The sequence below is a fragment of the Rhinolophus sinicus genome, chromosome 1 (genome assembly GCF_057876585.1).
Source record: "Rhinolophus sinicus isolate RSI-liver-muscle chromosome 1, RSI-T2T, whole genome shotgun sequence".
Taxonomy (NCBI): domain Eukaryota; kingdom Metazoa; phylum Chordata; class Mammalia; order Chiroptera; family Rhinolophidae; genus Rhinolophus; species Rhinolophus sinicus.
In genome coordinates, this window is record NC_142501.1 from 21,261,139 (window position 1) to 21,280,353 (window position 19,215).

The following is a 19,215-nucleotide window of genomic DNA, read 5'->3' on the forward strand; positions in this document are numbered from 1 at the left end:
GATAAAAGAGCTTTGTGACAAGGAAATAAATCAAAACAAATAGTGATATTTAACAAAGGGCTCTAGGGTCGACATTATCTCAATAAGGATTTTAGAAGTGAAAAGATGGTTTAGAAGTGAATATATATGTATATGTATATATACATACATATACATATATATACATATGTGTGTGTGTGTGTGTGTGTATCCTTTCATTGAATTTTTAAAGGCACCCCTTTTGCTAAAAGCTTCAGGTAGAAGTATGATAAAATCATTCAACCCGAAGGACCATGTTTTTGTGTGTCCTGTGTTGTGGCTCTAATGTTCTTTTCATCCACATCCCCGCAGATGTTACCTGACAGATAACTGCCGGGTTCTGAGGCGCTGCTACCTATAGACAGTAGTTGCTCTGAGACGACCAGTGCCTGACTAGCAGGCTGACTAGTAGTGCTTTCAAAGCCATAAAGAGAGAGATTGTTTTGTAGTTGCTGTTAGCGTTGTCATTTTTTTTCCTTACTATGATTTATGGAACTTGTTCGTTTTGGCAACGTCACTCCTTTAGCTTGTGGTCAGTCTAGCCCCTGGGATGAGAGGGGGTGCACCCCTTCAGCGGATGCCCAGAGGCTAGATTCATTTGGCTAGTGCTTTTAGTTTGTTCATAAACGGCTATTGTGTGCTGTAGGGAGTTGATCCCCATGTGTCTTGAATACATTTCTTGTATTTGCACTCTCTGTTGTCCATTGCTGCCCTTTCAGTTGCCTCCGTGATCTAACACTTGTCAAAATAAGGGATACCTCAAGCCCTCTCTGGGATACACCTTAATTTGTTTCTTTTATTTACAAAATAGAAATCATAGGGCATTAAGGGGCATTACCCAGCCCAAAGCACTTGACTTTTTTCTTTTATTTCCCCAAAATGTAGTGCCAACTAATATCCAAATATTACCTCCTCACTGTGCCTGCCCTTTGCCTAAAGAGGAGAGTTTTCAATCATCTGAACACTCAAGGGACCCCAAGTCGGTGTGGCTCAGGTGGTAGTGGGGGGAAAAAATAGAGGTTACCACTCTCTGTAGTTGGAAGTCCACACTGACCTCTAAAAACAATTCACTTAGCTCTGTGGGTTTAGGTTTCCTCCCTATTCTTCTATAGAAATTGCATCCATAACAGAGTCTGATTCTAAACAAAGGGGCTCCAAGAAACAGACCTGTACATGTGTCCCCTCCCTTGGTGCACAGCACAGAGACCTTATCACACCGGCTTCGCAACAATGACCGCAGTGTACCAATCCTTTCAGTTCCCACAGAAAGGGTATCATTCCGGGGACTAGCCAGGGTCTCACATTTCATAAAGGGCATTTTCCCAGAGATCATCTAAAACCCCTCACAAATGAGAGGATGTGTGTGAGATCACTTTGGGATCTTTCAAGTCTCCTATGGTTATTAGGTGATGGTCTTCTCTTTAATAGTCCTATCCATTGTGTAGGCGTATCTCTCCCAGCAAAGTCGTACTGCAATAGCACTTAGATGGTGATGGGTGGACTTTTTTCTGGGGCCCTGTGGTCTGTGGATCTGCCTTTCTCTTTAATGTTCAATCAGTCTTTTAAGAGCCACTGATGAAATAGTGCAGTGATGTGTAAGCCCAGGTGTCAGCCTCTATGAGATTTGATCCTCGCACTACTTGCTAGACCTGCATTTGGACTTGGCAGCACCCTGTCTGCCAGCACTGCTTGTCCTGGTTTATTTTCAGGGCTGCTGTTGGTCCAAGTCTTGGATAGCAGCAGGACAGAGCAGAAAAGGCTAGAACAAGGAGCAGGAATAGAGGGAGCTAGCCAACAATACTGGCTATCTATGTGACAAAAGTCGTCAGGGAGTCTGCGAGTACAGAGGACATCCAGGTGGGGAAAGGGAAGCCACAGTCCACTGCAGCCTTATAGGCAAGTTTAAGTAGCTGAGCCTGGCACATCAGGGCTGCTGCACAGGTTTACACAATGACAGATTTGTGTGGTTGTGCCCAAGGAATGGCATGCCACATGGATGGCTGCCTTGGCCCACGTGAGGACCTTTACCAGGTCACATACAAGGTTCCAGCTCTCGCTAAGTCCAAACCAGGTAGCTTCTGGACGCTTACAGCTGTTTTAACAGAAAGATTTTTAACCCCCAAATTAGCTCCAGCTAATAATTCCTCTTGTGCTATAATTTCCAAGAAAGGCAAGCAAAATCCCCAAAGCAAAAGCCAAAGACAAGCCCTCTACCTCACCCCAATCTCCCCTGCATTCTTCGGCTCTTACTGCTTTGTCTCTGACCTTCCTCAAGCCTGAGTCCTCAGTTCATACCCCTTTCCGTGCCTTTTCCATGTGCTTTCTAAAAACCTTCATCTCCCTTCTCCTGCCATATGAACCCAAAAGAATACTCTATAGTGCACATACTGCTTCCTCACCTCTAACTCACACCTCATCTCAGCACAGCCTAGCTTCTGGGCTCTTTTCAGTTGGGGCCCAGGGACCAATCTTCCAGATCCCATGGACACTTCTTTCTCCCCATCTTGTTAGACCTCTCTGCAGCATTCCCTCACTACCGAGCATGCCCTCCTTGAGACTCTGTTTCATCCACTTCTCTTCTTATCTTGATCATTCGTTTTTTGATCTCCTGGATATGTGAGGTCAGAGAATTAAGTTCGTGAACTCATCCTAGAAAAAGTGCTACATAGCTCCTTGCTGAATATCACTATGGTCACCTTTGAAGTGCTCCCTTTGGGAAGCTATGCACTGATGCCAGCACCCAGTCCACCCTTCAAAGTAATGTTGACACTCTTTCTGGAATGGACATTAGAGCTGTCGTCGTATTATACTTGATGTCCTGAATGTCTTCCTTTCAATATCTCCTTTATGTTCGAGTAAAGAAAGAAGTCATTAGGGGCCAGATCAGGTGAGTAGGGAGCATGTTCCAATACAGTTATTTGTTTACTGGCTACAAACTCCCTCGCAGTGTCCTGTGAGCTGGTGCATTGTCATGATGCAAGAGCCATGAATTGTTGGCGAAAAGTTCAAGTCATTTTCATCTAACTTTTTCATGCAGCCTTTTCAGCACTTCCCAATAGTATACTCGGTTAACTGTTTGTCCAGTTGGTACAAATTCATAATTAATAATCCCTCTGAAATCAAAAAAGTTTAGCAACATCACTGCAACAAGTTCCCGTACTTAATTGTCAGACCTCGTATCAATATACCTAAATTTTCCCAAGACTGAAGCTTCCTTTGCTTCTATCTTTGATTTCCGTCCCAGTTTGGCTTTCCCTGCAGACTTTAGGATTCAACCAGTGATCAGAGTGCCTCGTTATGCTCCTGTTATAATGCCTCCTGCCTGCCCACCACTCTCCCTCACAGATTAGTGCATCCCATTTGTGCACAACAGCATGCTGGCCTGGCAGTGGGTCCAGGGAGCTGTTTCTCTCTAGCCCTTTCCTGCCGCATGTTCCTGCTGAAAAAAGCGTTGTATCATTGCTAATTTGAGAAAGCAGTCAGTGTTCATTGTGGATGCTGCTGAAGTCTCATGAAAGAAGTGTGGATGCCATCTGACCTTTAGGCTAAATGTCCTTTCTTGTCATGTTTTTTATAGTTTTGTCTCTTTGAGTTGGCTGATTTTTTTTATTTACTTTATTAATAAATCTGACACTAATTTGATATTAATTTACAAATTATAGAATTGCAAGATTTAGGAATTATAAAGGAACTCTAAGATCATTGGTCCAACACCCTCATTTTATAGGTGAAAACACTGAAGCTTGGGGAAGTGAAATGAGTTGCCCGTGGTTACACAACTAGTTGAGAGTTGAGTCAAGACTGCTGGGCTATGGAAACAAAGCCCAGTGCATTTGAAATACAGCATGCTACCTGGAATTGGCTCTTGGTATGTGAAACTTTTAAACAGTTGTAAACTTTAATGTTAAGCCATAAAAATAGCCCTCATTTTCATAATAATGTAGTACAAAACACAAATCTCCCCCCAGAAATGGATGTCATGCTATTAAAATTAATTTCTCATTTTATCTTTGTGTGGCATTAAATCACTTAATTTAAAAAAAATTTGGAAAATTCCTGCCAAGTGTGAAATGCTTTGATACAAAGATGCTAAGAGCCTACAGAGATACTAAGACCTTGTTTCTTCACCAAAGGGATCACAGTCTAATGAAGAAGACAGATACTCACATCTCTATCTACCATAGAAAGCAGCCCTTCATGGTGCTGTAATAAGGTTATGGAAATCTAGCAGAAGATGTGATTAATTTCAAATAGCACAGAAGGCTTCACAGAAGAAGGAATATCTAAACAGGACTGTTCAAGAATGGATAGAATTTCAACAGTAGAATGGGGAATAGCATTCTTGTCAGAGGGAATGGCATGAGCACAGGCATTAGATATACAGTGGATTATGCCCCAATAATCTTACTCGATTCAAATAAAGAATTGCTTAGTTTAGCATTAGTAAGGATGCACTAAGTAGATGTTTACTAGATGGCAGTCATATAGCATGAGACGGATGTTGACGTTAGCTCAGCTTCGCTTCCCTAGTCTTTCTCAGTCTCATGAGGATGCATTTGCCAATGGATTCATAAACTGAAGAGTTGAGGTTATTTTATGTGTCAACTTGGCTAGGCCACAATACCCAGCTATTTGGTCAAACACTAGTCTAGATCTTCCTACAAAGGTCTTTTTTGAGATAAAATTAACATTTAAATCAGTAGACTTTGAGTAAAGCTGATTACTCTCCGTACTACAGGTTGACCTCATCCAATTAGTTGAAAGCCTTAAAAGGAAAAAATTTAGGTCCTCCAAAAAAGAAGAGGGGCTTCTGCCCCCAGACAGCCTTCAGATTGAGCTGCAACATCAATTCTTCCCTCGGTCTCCAGCCTGCCAGCCTGCTCTGCAGATTTCAAACTTGTCAGATCCCACAATTGTATGAGCAACTTGCTTAAAATAAATCTAGGCAGATGGATAGATAGATAGATAGATAGATAGATAGATAGATAGATAGATAAACATAAATGTGTGTGAGTGTGTGTGTGCATGTGTGTGAGTATGTGTGAGCACACACACATCCCACTGGTTCTGTTTCTTTGGATAACCTGACTAATACAAAGACCAAGGGTTTCAAACCAAGATGTGACTCTGTTAGTCAGTTTTCCCCATATGTCAGCATTTCAGTGGTTTACAGCAACAAGAATATATGTATATATATACTTATTTTTCTTACTCATGGGTCCATGCATCCACCGTGATTCAGCTAACTTAAGCTGGTTTGCCCGATCTCCACTGAGCTAGGCTAGACTCCGCGCTTTGGATTAGAATTAGGTTTGCCCCACAAGTCTCATCTTTCTCCTGGGACCAGCAGTTATGCGACTATTCTTGTGGCAGAGTGTAAGAACATAAAAGGATGAGTATGTCACAGCACAGAGGCCTCATCTATAAACTGCCACACTGACACTTCCACTGATTCCACTGGCCCAATAAGTACATGACCATCACCAACGGGATGGGGAAGTTACTGCAGCCGCCAGTGGGGTACAGTGCAAAGGGCACAGAGACATAGTTGTAATACAGGAAGAGATCAAAGATTTGGGGAACGAGTCAATCTCTTTGAGTGACTTCGTTAGCTATATTTCTGCAAAATAACTGTCAGCTGAGGGAAAGAGGAGTATAAAGAAGTGAGCAGACATAAACCCTTTCTAAAACAAGACAGGAAAGGAAAGAGGAAGGGATGGGAGACGAAAGAAGAGTTTTTATTAGAACTTGAACAGATTAGCAACCAGAAGACTCAATATTATTTCAAAATAAATATGGCCTTGATTTAAGACAGTGGGGAGGGAAGAGAACTAAGAGTTCCTGAAGACCTATTATATTCAAAGCTCTGTGATAGACAATTTACATACACTATATCGTATAATTCTTACAACAACATTTAGGCTAGATACTATTGTCAGAACTGAATTGAAAGACATTTTGGAAATCAGCTTTATAAGACTTGTTGGGTGAATTAGATACGATGGTAAAACAGAAAGAAAAAAGTAAGATGGACTCCTAAGCAGTTACTTGGGCAGTAGTGTGATAGTTCCCCTTTAACTGAGATGGGAAATGCAGAGGGAGGGCCAGTCTGTGAGTTGAAGGAGATAGATTTGTTTTTGACTTGTGCTTGTGATACCCATAGGACTTCTACAAATAGAACATCTGTAGGAAAGCCTACAAATGATTGGTAATTTGTATCTTAGAGCTCAAGAAAGGAAGCCAGTCCTAGAAAAACACTCCAGAAATAAAGACAAAAGCATTCCAAGCATGGAAGATGATATTAGCAAAGATATGAATGTATCTTGCACAGTTCATGTTGGTGGAACGGCTAGCAATTTAACATACTGTTTAGACATGCACATGTCTAATCATGTGTATTAGGCTGCATGTAGCAGAGTAGTGTGAGATTAAGTTGAAAAGATAAGATTGTACTTGATCACAATTGTCCTAGAATGTTGTAACTGGACATTTGGGCTTTTATCAAGAAGGAGCCACTATAGGTTTGTTTTGGTGCAAAGGTTGGCTTTTTGGAAAACGGATGGAGCAGCAAGATATAAGGTGGACTAAAGGTGGAAGTCCATGTGGAAGGCTATTGCGTTAGTTTTTGTAAACGCTAATGAGAAAACCTAAACAGGGCAGTGGGAGTAGGAACAGCAATGAAGGAACAGATGGGAGAATTGCTTTGAAAGAAATTATTGTTGTAGCACAGTAATCATTCTGCATATCATTAAATACGTGTCAAGTTAATTTTGTAACTTCATATGGCTCTGATGGCGTCCTCTCTTCAGGTATGCAGAGCCTTTATAATTTATTGGTCATCTGTTCACATAATTTTTAATTAAGAATTATAATTTCCATGATGGAGCAACTGTAACTGTTTTGCTCTCTGCTGTTTCCACAGCAGTCATCAGTATAGGCACTAAATACTTACTGAATGAGTGATGTGTTGCTGCCCCTGCACACATCAATGTCCCCGTTTCCAGGTTCTCTTCACTCTTGCCCTCCACCCTGCCCTGTCTCTCACAATCCCAGCAAATATTTCCCTCATTCTCACCTCCTTAAATTTGGTCTGGGAGAACTTGCCTCTCGGCAGTAACCAGATTACTGAGAAGTCTGCATTCAGTGAGATACTGATGTGACTTTTTTTTCTAATCCTGCCTTCAACCAAATTCAATTGATTCTCTCTTTACTAACTTTTAATGTTATCGCTATCATATCCTATAACTTTCCAGTCATGTAAAATATTGAAAATTCAGTGCCGATCCATTTAAGCCTCCAGTTTTATTTTCTTCGCCCTCCACCCAACCCTGAAGTTTAAGCTGAAGTTTAGACTTTCCTTAGGGGACTGACACCTCTCTCTTTTCTGATTCCAAATGCCTTAGTGCTGGGGCAAGGAAGGATTAGGGGAGAGGCAAACATTTTTATACTTATGATGAGGTTTGCTTCACAGAGCTCTGCTGGGCTTCCCCACCAAAGTTCCTTCGCAAACACAGACCATCAACAACGTTTGTGTGGGAGGTGGCCACTGACGGCTCTTTCAAAGGAGTGATGTGTCATTTGGGGTGACCTGTGGGAACCCCACTGCACAGTTCTCCAACTCTGCCCCAGCTGGATTCATCAGGACTTCCGAAGCTTATCCCTAGTATCTACTGTTGGGGTTTACAGTTTCTTTATGGCTAACAGCAAGACCTCCCTTCCAGGCTGCTAATTTCAACTCCAGTGGGTCTTCCTTCCTTTTCTTTCTCTAGTTATTTCCTTATGGGACAACCAGGGAGTTTCTGGCACTGGGGTGATTTTTCAAGGTAGCAGAGTTGGTTCCACCACCTCTTAATACGTAAGTCCTGGAGGATGTACCTAGCCCAGTATTTTTGTTACTCTCTCTAGAGTATGAAGGTACTTAATACCTTTGAGCCTCAGCTTTGGGTCCGAGTCACCAATGTTACACACACATAACATCTGGTTATGTGGGAATGCCACTAAACTTCCGTGTGCAAACCCTGAGTTGTCATTTACATTTGTAGCTACTCAGTGTCATAAACACTGAGTTAAGTGTTACATGAACAAACATTTAATGAGTAGCTCAAATGGGTTAGTCAGTGTACAAGTGAAATACAAAAGTCTGATGCAGTTCAGACTCTAATGCAAATAATGAATTACACTGTAACTTTCAAATAGAAGACATTTAAACCTCAAAATGGAAAATAGATTGGGGAGTGAAACAATGAGAAAGAGGAAATGAGAAAAAGTAACTTAAAAAATGAAGTACTAAGGAGAATCTTAACAATGAGAATAATGCGTAGTGATAGAAAGCCCAACCCATTTGAGATTACAATCCGAATCCCTAACGCCCAGACTAATCTTTTCTCTGCTCACAGATCAGAATCATATAGACTTGCATTAATACTTACATCTTTGAATCTGAAGGAAGAAGAAAATGTATTTTGTATTTCACCCAATTTTGCTGTTCCCATCATGAATTTCCCTGAAGGACCATATCTGGCTGTTGAGGTGACAGCTGTCCTCAGTAACTCAAGTATTAGGTACATAGTGTGACACACAAAGCAGCACAAGTCTTACAAAGTGAGTTACTTCAAAAACCAGGAACTGCAGATTCAACTAAAATTTGAAATAAAAGCTTAAGGACTGGAGTAATCCCTACAAAATTTTAAACCCAGAAGTTTCTCTTGCTTAAATTACTTTCACACTCCAATTTAAACTCAGAAGCATTATGTTGCTGTCACGCTTCTTTGTTCTTCTAAAGTAAAAAAAAAAAAAGATCTGTACATAGCTGACAAAAAATAGGAACCTGTCTGCCAGCAAGGTCTCTATTCATGCCTACCGTTCTGCAGAGTCGACGGAGAACACATGGTCTTTAAACGCTCAAAAGCCTTTCTCTACTGGCTTAACAGAGCAGCAGTATGTTTCTCCAGCATGTTTGCACTGCCTACAATGCGTGTCTTGCATAAGCACGAATTCCTTTGGATGTTTAAATGAAGTCATGCAGTATTTTCACATGCTTTGATGTTGTGCACATGAGAATTATCATCCACATTTTGAGATTGCCATCCCTTGTGCATTCAGCACTGAATTTAATACTGCTTGACTGACATCACTTTAAATTCCATCCAACAGAATGCCGATAATATCTATAACAGAAGTTTGACATATTTAGTCCTCTCAAATATGGAGTTTATTTCACAGCTAAACTGGAAAATTTGGGGTGCATTTTTTAAAACGAAGTCAGCGTGAAAATTATTGACTTAGAATTGTGCCGAAAGTATTTTGGTTTCCCTTATTTCCTTATCCAGAAGGAGGTGTTGCTTCATATCAGATAAATTTCCAAAATGGCAAGATGCATTCTGTTGTTGGAACACAAAGTAAACACTTTAAATTAATCCTGATGTGATTTTCTTAATTACAGATGAGACCCATTGGCCACGATGGCTACCATCCCACCTCTGTCGCTGAGTGGCTGGATTCCATTGAGCTAGGTGACTACACCAAAGCCTTTCTAATTAATGGCTACACATCGATGGACCTGTTGAAAAAAATCTGGGAGGTTGAGCTTATTAATGTAAGTTGGTCTCTTAAAGACACCTTAGCCCTTCGACCCTTGAAAAATGAAATTCTTATCATCGGTGGGTAATTTTTTCTTTCTTTGGAAATGTTTTGGTGTCCAAGTATTTACAGTTATGCCTTCTGTGTTAGATACATATCTGTCTTGGTTCCAGTCAAGCTCCACAGTCACTGTCTTTTCAAGTTTTGGTGTGGGGAAACTAAGAGGACTCTCAGGGTATTTTACGTTATCTAAGAGAATCTTCCAAGCATTTTTGAGTTTAGGATATGGACGTAATAACTGATTGGCTCGCATTTTGATCTTTGTTCATCTTCATTGTTAAAGATGAAAGTTATTTTTAGTTGTCTATCTCTATTGTATTTCCTTATCTCTATTCCTTAATTGCAGATACAAACCCTATACTTAAAGAGACTGCTTTTGATCTTATTAAATAGGCTGCTATAATATCAAAATTTTATTTTCCATAGCTTATATCTAATCTTAAGTTGTCTCTGTTTTATTTGTACACTTGACATAGAGTTTCTATAAAAACTAGCCAACATATGTTGCCATGTATTCAAGTCCAAAGAGATCGACTAAATGTGCACAAATACTTTTGTTATTGATACGTCTCTCATTTCATTTTTACTGGCTTTTTATTTCTAATGGCATAAAGGAATGGAAGAGATGAAAATGTAATATATAGTGACGATGTCTTTGCATTATATTTGGCTGTTCTTTCCAAAAGTGATTGAGAAATCATTTAACCTTTTAGACAATTTCTTAGATTTAAATTCTATATTCTAATAACTAAAAAAGTATTCATAAACTAAAAGATAAAGCAAATAAATTTCTGCTAGTTCAAAAGTGTTCTGTTCTATTCTTTATGCCACTTTGTCTCCAGAAATCCAGTCCTAACGAATACATGTCATTTCATTAATTATTTTAAGTGATGGTCATTAGTAACTAGTTATTTTTTGCTTTTAAATAATATCTTTTCTAGAACATCTCATAAAAAATGTTCTTTGATGTAAAACTCACTTAATTAAATTCTTGGCTCCTTCTTCTAATTTCCCATCATCTGCTCTTAGCTTTCTGTGCTTATTCCCTCACAAAAGCTATCTTTACTTCAGAAGAAACTTGCTGTCTGACTAAAAGCCTCTGATTAATTTTGTTCTCAGTCTGTGTGGCAATGGAACTAGCTGAAACTGTATTTCTTTTTGGTTGTGTCAAGCAGATTTCAGTTCTCCACTGAGAACGCGACAGTCTGAGCCGTTTGTTAACGGGGTACCCGCCGTAGATCAAACAACCTTGCTTCCAGTTAAGTTGCATTCTAGCCAATGATATAACTTGACAAATATCTCTTATGTGACATCTTCTGAATAATACGGCTCCCCAGTGAAGAACAAATACGATGGATAGATAGCACAAGAGTCATTCAGCTAACTGCCATTAGCAGTAATCCCTCATTGAAAAGAATGGATTCCAATAGAACTCTATTATAAAATGTTTGAAGCAAGTATCATTAAATAAAGCAAGACTGTATCTTCTCAAAATCCAAACGCCGGGACTAGCGTTTTGGACCCACACCTTCCCCAGTGCTGTGGGCACTGGCAGCCTTGAAATCCCTGTTCAGTCACTGTGACTAGGCCTCGTGACAGCAAGGTCCGCGGTGCCAGCAGGTTTCCTGCCAGGGCTCAGGGGCCGATCCACCACCACCCACAGGCCCATGCAGCCTCGGGTTGGGACAGCAATATAGACTTTCCCACCCAGACTGGCCCTTTACAGGTTTTCCCTCTAGTCACATTTGCTATAATACAGTGTGACTTCAGTCTCGAGAGCAGCAGTGGCTGTCACAAGCATTGTATAAGATTTGAAAAAAAGCATAGTCACTGTGTTTTAGACTTTGAGACCAAATTCCTCTGGCCTGGAGTGCAGCATCGGTATCTAACACCAGCCTTTTTCCTTGTTTTATTTTATTTTATTGCCCTTAAAATAAACTGGTGAAATGCGAAGTTCCTTGTGACATCTTTCTGGGCAAGTGCACACCCGTGATGAAGAGGCTTTGCCAGTCATTTAACTCAGAAGGTATATTTATTATGGACAAAAACTGATCTGTTCCTTCAGACTTGGAAATCAGAGAACAAAATGTTTGTGTCCATCAGAGCTGCTGTAGCAGTAGTTCATTTGATGGTTTAGGATTGTTGGGTTTTAAAGTGAGAGAAAAGCACAATTATGTGTGTGCTTTCCGGCCTACGAAGCTTTTGATTGGTCTCAAACTCAAGACTTTTATTTATCTCAACTAATACGGGAAGGGATCCAAATATAAGATAACATCATATGTAATTTATAGGCCCAGTAAATATATATTAGGTACCCATAATTTGTTGTTTTCTAGCCTAAAGAGAATGTACAGTCACCCTGAGTTAGAGCAAAGCTTATTATGGAAATTCACATCCTTAGTTTTTGTAATGACTGACTAGTTTTAAGGAAACCAAATAGCTTCAGTAACTGTTGTTCTCTGTAAAGTGAAGAGAGAAGGGCAAGTGTTGGCTGTGTCTGATACGGAGGTCTGCTGGTAGAGGGGAAGAGAAAGGAGAATGAGGAGGCTGGCTCCTGATATGATTACAAATAACTTCAGCATCTTTCAATAGTATTGATTAAGCCTCCAATTTCACATGCTACTATGCTTAGTATTAGACAAATAATAATACAGTCTCAGTGAGCACAGTAAGTTTATTCAAAGTATTTTCATGATGAAATGAAAACAATACAAAGTTGCGACTTAAAAAGTACAAATACATTTGAAATTGTAATCTTTCAAGAAGGTCTTCTACGATCTTTTTCTTGGTAGAGTACTTGTTGCTTTTGAAAAACAAGGTTATTTGAATAACCTAATAAGGGCTTTGGTCACAAAGCTACCCAAGCGTAGGGGTGAGCGAGAGTAGTGGAAATCTCACATCTTAATATCAGCGTTCTCTGCAGGGGAAATAAAGCATAGAGAAACTTTGAAGACATAAGATAGTGCCAATTTTACAGATCCATATGTGTCTAGACTTAGAGAAAGATGCATGTGCCAATAATTGTTCCCTTTATTCCTTAACCTATGCTTTATATTCAAAATATATTATCAATATCTCTGTTTTGTTTCTGTGTCTGCCTCTATCATTAGTTGCATCATTACCTCACTTTTGCATTGATAGTTTGGTATTAAAATATGAATATGTTGGGAGAGATTGTCAGGCAAATTGTTCCCTCCGCAGATGCTAGCTAGATAAAACTAGCTTGAATTATAGTCTTCTGCAAAGGCTTGTTAAGAGAATTAAAGATGAGTTAACAGTACATAAGTACATGAATGTTTTTAAATCAGAAGGTTTGTCAGGCTTTACATACAGTATTACCAAGTTTGCACAACAATTCCTACTGCTATTGACAGCCTCAACAGCCCTGCGTGGGGGAAATTTTAGACAAAAGAGCTATATAGTCCCTATGTGAAATATGTATGGATAATAATGAAATTATCCATTTTCTAGACAAAAATGTATTGCAATAATGAAAAACAATATTAATTTATTTTACCACTGTGTACATACCTGCTAAGGGGATTTTGATAAGACTAAATAAATTTGAACTCTGTCTCGTTTATTAATCTGTGAATCTCAATGTAGAATATATCATTAATTTCTTCCCAATGGATTTACCAAAGCAATCATTCTAGCTCAGCCTTATGATAGCCTACAGTATTGATAATGATAAGCATACACGTTGAATGAACCAGATAAAATTTAGTCTTCAGTGCATGCTTAAGTCTCTGCTGATAGCTGCAAGAATAGCTTTAAAACTCTAACTGCAGTGGTTGGTTGTGTTTCAAATACCTTAGGGCAGAAACAAATGAAATAACTAAGGTAGTAATATCCATGTGTCCCATGAAAATCATTTGGACATATTTTGCAACAGTAAATTAATTAAAAGATCATTTGCCTTTTGCCTAATAGCAGCTGAAACTATACTTACATCTCTCTTTTGATTAGGACTGTCAATTTATTTTTTTCTTTGCAATGTTGTTGATTTAATTTCTATCTTTCCAGGGGAAATATTGTGATAATCTAATCACTTGGAGATGTACTGAGAAATTTTCAAAGGAAACATTCTAACTTTGTGTTAAACCTGTAATAGTGTGAGTTTATTTGCTTTAAATGCTATAGAAATATAGTCCTATTGGTATCAAATTTAGACTCATTACTTGTTTTAAGGTTTTTATTTCATGATCAGCATTATAAACTCACACGCCTATGTACCTTACCGTCATTGCTAGAGTGGCAATTAAATTTACTCCCTAAAAGCCTTTTTGCATTTTATGTGTAAATGTGCGTGTGTGTGTGTGTGTGTGTGTGCGCGTGTGCCTATTGGATAAAGGCAAATGGTAACTTACACTCCCAACCAAGAAGAATAATCAACAAATCCATAAACTGCAGGGAAGAGTGGGGAGGATGAATGTTATAATTCCATCTCCAAAACCAACTATTTTAAGTAAAAGGTTATACCTTCACTGAGGATATTAATAAATGAGAAAAAAATATTCATGTTTATACACCTGGGAAGCTATATCAGTCAACGTTTCAAATGTTAAAAACCTTAATCAAAGCCAAAGGCTTTAATTAAGTAGGTATGAGTATTCAAGTGTAAAGCAAACCTCATAAATTATCTTTGGATTTAAGCGTTTCATTTATACCCGTGTACAATACTGCTAGCTCTTTACAAACCTTCAGGACAGCAAGACACAGTGTCTAAGCTTCAGGTTTCTTCAGGTTTCTATCAGGTAAAGCTCCTGGATTCCACCACCCCCCACTCACTGCATCTAAATTGCAAACTCTTCTAGTCATTCTCTTAAAGCTTTCCTCACTCACGTGGCCTATATTTTCGGAAAAAAAACACACCCTTTTTCCTCTTCATGTGAGACGGACAGTCTTTTTCCAAGTAAATACTCACTTTCCAATAATTTTTAGCCCTTCCACATATGGCCTTGTTGTTGGTGATGGACTAGGGCTGGCGTTATTCATTCCACTATCTTTCAGCACATGTTGCATATCTATGCCTATTCTGTTGCTCTTAACTTTGGAGCCTTGACCTAAACTGAGACAGAACCATACCACAATAAAATGTGCTTAAACATTGCATCCTCATCATTGGAAGGAATATTGCTTTTCTTTGCATTGGAAGTGAATTTGCACTCTTGCATCACCTCGGGGTCAATATTAGGGAATGAGCACTATTAATGTGTTGGTATTATAATTAGTGAAACACACACACACACACACACACACACACACACACACACACACACACTGAAAGTAAACAAGGCATTTGGCCTGAAGACATGGTCCTCAGCATTCAGTAACAAATGAAGAACTGAAACCCTCTGAATAGAGCCATTTATGTGCAAAAGGGAAATCCTATTCTGATTATCTAGAAATGTCTACCCTAAAAAAAGTGATTTTACTGGACATCTGTTTTTTTCCCACCCAGATTCCATTCAGTCTTCTGCTGATTAAAATTAAAGCATTCAAAATTTCCTGCCCTTCCCCACTCCATGCCTGAATGTCTGACCTAGATCTCAGCCACACTCAGCCTTGCAGCCTTTCCTCCCACTCCCACGGTGACAAAGAATTCCTCATCAGGACCATTCTTCATGGTTTGATGGCCCAGTGCAAAATGAAAATATGAGGCCCCTTGTTCAACAGTTATTAAAAATTTTAAGTCAATGGCATCAAAACATTAAACCAAACATAAGACCCTTCAACATGCAGGACCATGTCCAACTGCATAGGTCACACACCCACGCAGCCATCCCTGCCCTTCATTCCTTTGTGTGTACCCTTATTTCCATCAGCTGGCACTCTCCTTCTACCTGCAAGTCTTCCTTTAACATTTTTTATCGTGTGAGGTTACTAGTAAGGCTTTTTTCTTACCTGTATTTTTCAAATATATTTTTGCTGGGTATTGAATTCTAGGATAACATTCTTTTATAGATGTTGATCCACCATCTTCCCTTCCACATTATTTCTGACAAAGAATCTGCTGTGACCCTTTCTTTTCTTGTTGTTTTGTTGGTGTTGTTATTCCTCTGCACATAACAAGTCTCTTTCCCACCTCTGGCTGCACTTACGGTGTTCTCTTTATCACTGTTTTCGAGCAATTTGATTATGATGTACCTTAATGTTGTTTTCTTAATGTTTCTTGTGTGTGAAGTCTTTTGAGCTTCGCAGATATAAAATTTATAGTTTTCATCAGCTGTGAAAAAATTTTGGTCATTCTTTTTGTTTGTTTGTTTTCTATGAAATAGTTATATCTCTTTTTTCTCTTCACATTTTCAAAACTTTTATATAGAATTATAACATACATTAAAAACTCCATGTATACCATGAGTGTACAGCTTCATAAATTTTCACAAAAAGAGGACACACATGTAACTAACACCCAGACCAAGAAACAGAAAATGAACAGCACCTAAAATTAACAGCACCTCCTGGCCCCTTCCAGTCACTAATCTTCCCATGCCCCCCAAGGCAGCTACCATCCTTATGTCCAACGGCAGAGCTCAGTGTGCTTGTGTTGGATGGAATGTTCTTGCATGTAGCTTCTTTAATTTACATTTCATTGCATATAATTGTAGGACTGTTCATTCTCTGCCATTGCTGTGTAATATCCTCAACTTGATTTTACAGCTTTATTAAGATATAATTGGCATGTGGTACAAGTCATCCATTTGTAATGTACAATTCAATCATACTTCGTATATTCACAGTTATATGATCACCAAAATCATTTTATTGCAGTCAAAAACATATAAAATGAGCCGTGCTCACCATTTTTAAGTGTGTGGTACAAGAGTGTTAACAATATGCATATTATCGTGCAACAGAGCTCTAGCACTTTTTCATCTTACAAAAGTAAAACTCCATGTCCATTGAACAACAGCTCCCTGCCCCCCTCCCCCCAGCCCCTAGCAACCACCCTTCTACTTTATGTTTCTAAGAGTTTGGCTACTTTAGATACCTCACATGAGTAAGTCACGCAGTATTTGTATTTTTGTGACTAGCTTATTTCATTTAGCATAATGCTCTCAAAGTCATCCTATCTGTAGCATGAGACAGGATTTCCTTTCTTATATGGCCAAGTAATATTCCATTGCATGGATAGGCCACATTTACTTTATCCATCCAGCTGTTGGACATTTTAGTTGTTTGTACCTCTTGATTATTATGGATAATGTTGCAATGAACATGAGTGTGCAAATATCTCAAGTTCCTGTTTTCAATTCTTTTGGATATATACCTAGAAGTGGGATTGCTGGATCCTAGAGTAATTTTATTTTAAAGTGTTTGAGGAATCTCCATATTGTTTTCCATAGTGGCTGCACCATGGTCATTATTTCTTAAAATGTTTTTTCTGCCCTGCTTTCTCTCTCCTCTCCTTTGGAAGCTCCAATCACATGTATTTTGGGCCATTTGAAGTTGGATGACAGCTCACCAATGCTCTATTCATTTTTTTCAATGTTGTTTCTCTCTGTGATTCATTTGGGTAGTTTCTATTGCCATGTCTTCAAGTTCAATAATATTTTCTTCTTGTAATATCTAAACTGCCATTATTATCATCCAGTGTGTTTTTCATCTCAGAGATTGTAGTTTTCATCTCCAGCAGTTAGACTTGAGTCCTTTTAATATTTTCCATGTCTCTAACATACTCAATCTTTTCTCTAACTTGTTGAATATATGGAATGTAGTAATAAGAACTGTTTTAATGCCCCTGTCTTCTAGATCTCACATTTGGGTTAGTTTGGGGTCAGTTTTGACTGACTGACTTTTCACCTTGTTCTTGCCATGCCTGGTAATTTCTAATGGATGCCAGACATTACGAATTTGACCTTGTTGGGTATTGGATATTTTTGTATTCATATAAATATTCTTAAGCTTTCTTCTAGGACACAGAGAAGCTCCTTGGGCACACTTTGATCCTTTCAAGTCTTGCTTTTAAGACTTGTTAGGCAAAATCAGAGCATCATTTATTTCGTCTGTGGCTAATGCTTCCACACTATTGACGCAAGATACTTCTGAGTATTCTAACAATGTCCTGTGAATTTCCATGCTTCCCAGTCTGAATACAGTGCAAACTCTTACCAACTCTGTTTGAACTCTGAGTACTATTCCCACTAATCTTTTCAGGTGTTTTTGTTTTTTGAAAAAAAATCTGGCCTCAGATAATTTCCTCATATGCCTGTCCTGATCAGTACTCCCTCCTCTCCAGTACTCTGTCCAGACAACTCGAGCTACTTTAGTCTCCCTAGACTCTCACCTCCATCTTCTCAATTCAGAGAGTCTTCCAGATTCCCTGGGTTCCTCCTCCCTGAACTTGGCCTGGGAATATTCTCAAGGTTATAAACTAGGGCAATTGTAGGACTCACTTCATTTCTCATCTCCCAGGGATCCATGTCCTTCATTGCCTCATGTCCAGTGTGTCAAAAACCAGTATTTCATATATTTTGTCTAGATTTTTTATTGCGTCAGGTGGGAGGGTACATCCAATTCCTGCTACTCCATCTTGACCGGAAGCCCAGGTCTGTGCTATTTATATTAATCCCTGCAGGCTAGGTCCCCACCCTTAAACAACCGAATAAAAATCTTTGGTGGTGGCCTTCGGGTATTGAGAGTTTTTAAAAAGCTCCCCAGGTGATTTTTAATGTGCAGCCTGGGTTAAAAAAAAAATGCTGCTGTAATCAGTAGATATCCATTCACAAGATTTTAATCAGGGGAATGACATGATGAGAAGCAGTAGGCAGGGCCCAGAAACCAACACACTTAAGAAGGAAGAGCTGACGGTGACGGAAGGAGCAGCTGAGTCAGCCGATTCTGCTATACAGCTATTGCTAGCCATGAGTGTATTAGGCGTGACCGCAATAAAACCTGTGCGCCTTCTTAGAACCTGAGGGTAGCCCTGAGTTGGATATATATTGAGTCAGTTTTCATCATTTTAATCCCACACATCAAGAAGAAAGTAAATTACAGTGAGTATTCAAAAGAAGGCAAGGACAAGTATAATACATTTCAGAAATGCTTTTCAATAGTGGCTAAAATTGTTTCATTTTGAACCTTAAAAGACTAAGCCTTGGTTATGTGAAAGATTTACTTCCTGTTTATAAAATAAAGAGTAGGACATAGGGTGTGTATCAGGGCTGCGAGTGCACCTCTCTCGTTTCATCTTTATCTTGGAATCAGGTCACTTGATTTTGAATCTTATATCTGCCACTCAGTATGTGACTTTTAAAAAGTCACTTACCGACTCTGGGCCTCAGTTTCTCATTTGTAAATAAAGAATAATAATGTCTGCCCTGTTGGTTTCGTAGATTTCCTGTGAGACTCAAAATCACAGTATCCATCCCTTTCTCTTCCTTCTCTATTTTACTTTTCTGCTGCCTCTATCTTTCTCTGTATCTCTCCGTTAGATCCCTCTCCTAGAATTAGACTGGGAGCTGGCCGGCTCCCTTGAAGCATGCTTTCATAACTCAGTGGCCATTTGCGTCTCCCTGTCAGTACTCACCCATTACAACAGTGATAGCCCTGACT

The 19,215-nt window shown here is 39.2% G+C and overlaps 1 protein-coding gene across 22 annotated transcripts in view; it reads left to right on the forward strand.

Annotated features, from left to right (window-relative positions):
• Nucleotides 1-19,215, forward strand: part of ANKS1B (ankyrin repeat and sterile alpha motif domain containing 1B) — an 895,010-nt gene that overhangs the window by 608,484 nt on the left and 267,311 nt on the right. For all 22 annotated transcript variants that reach the window (XR_012494067.2, XM_074326201.2, XM_074326199.2 and 19 more), the window contains one exon: nt 9,461-9,613. Coding sequence is in view for 21 of the 22 variants with exons in the window: in XM_074326201.2 (XP_074182302.2) it covers nt 9,461-9,613 (153 nt within the window). In the remaining variant the exon portion in view is untranslated. The remainder of the gene's footprint in view (nt 1-9,460; nt 9,614-19,215) is intronic.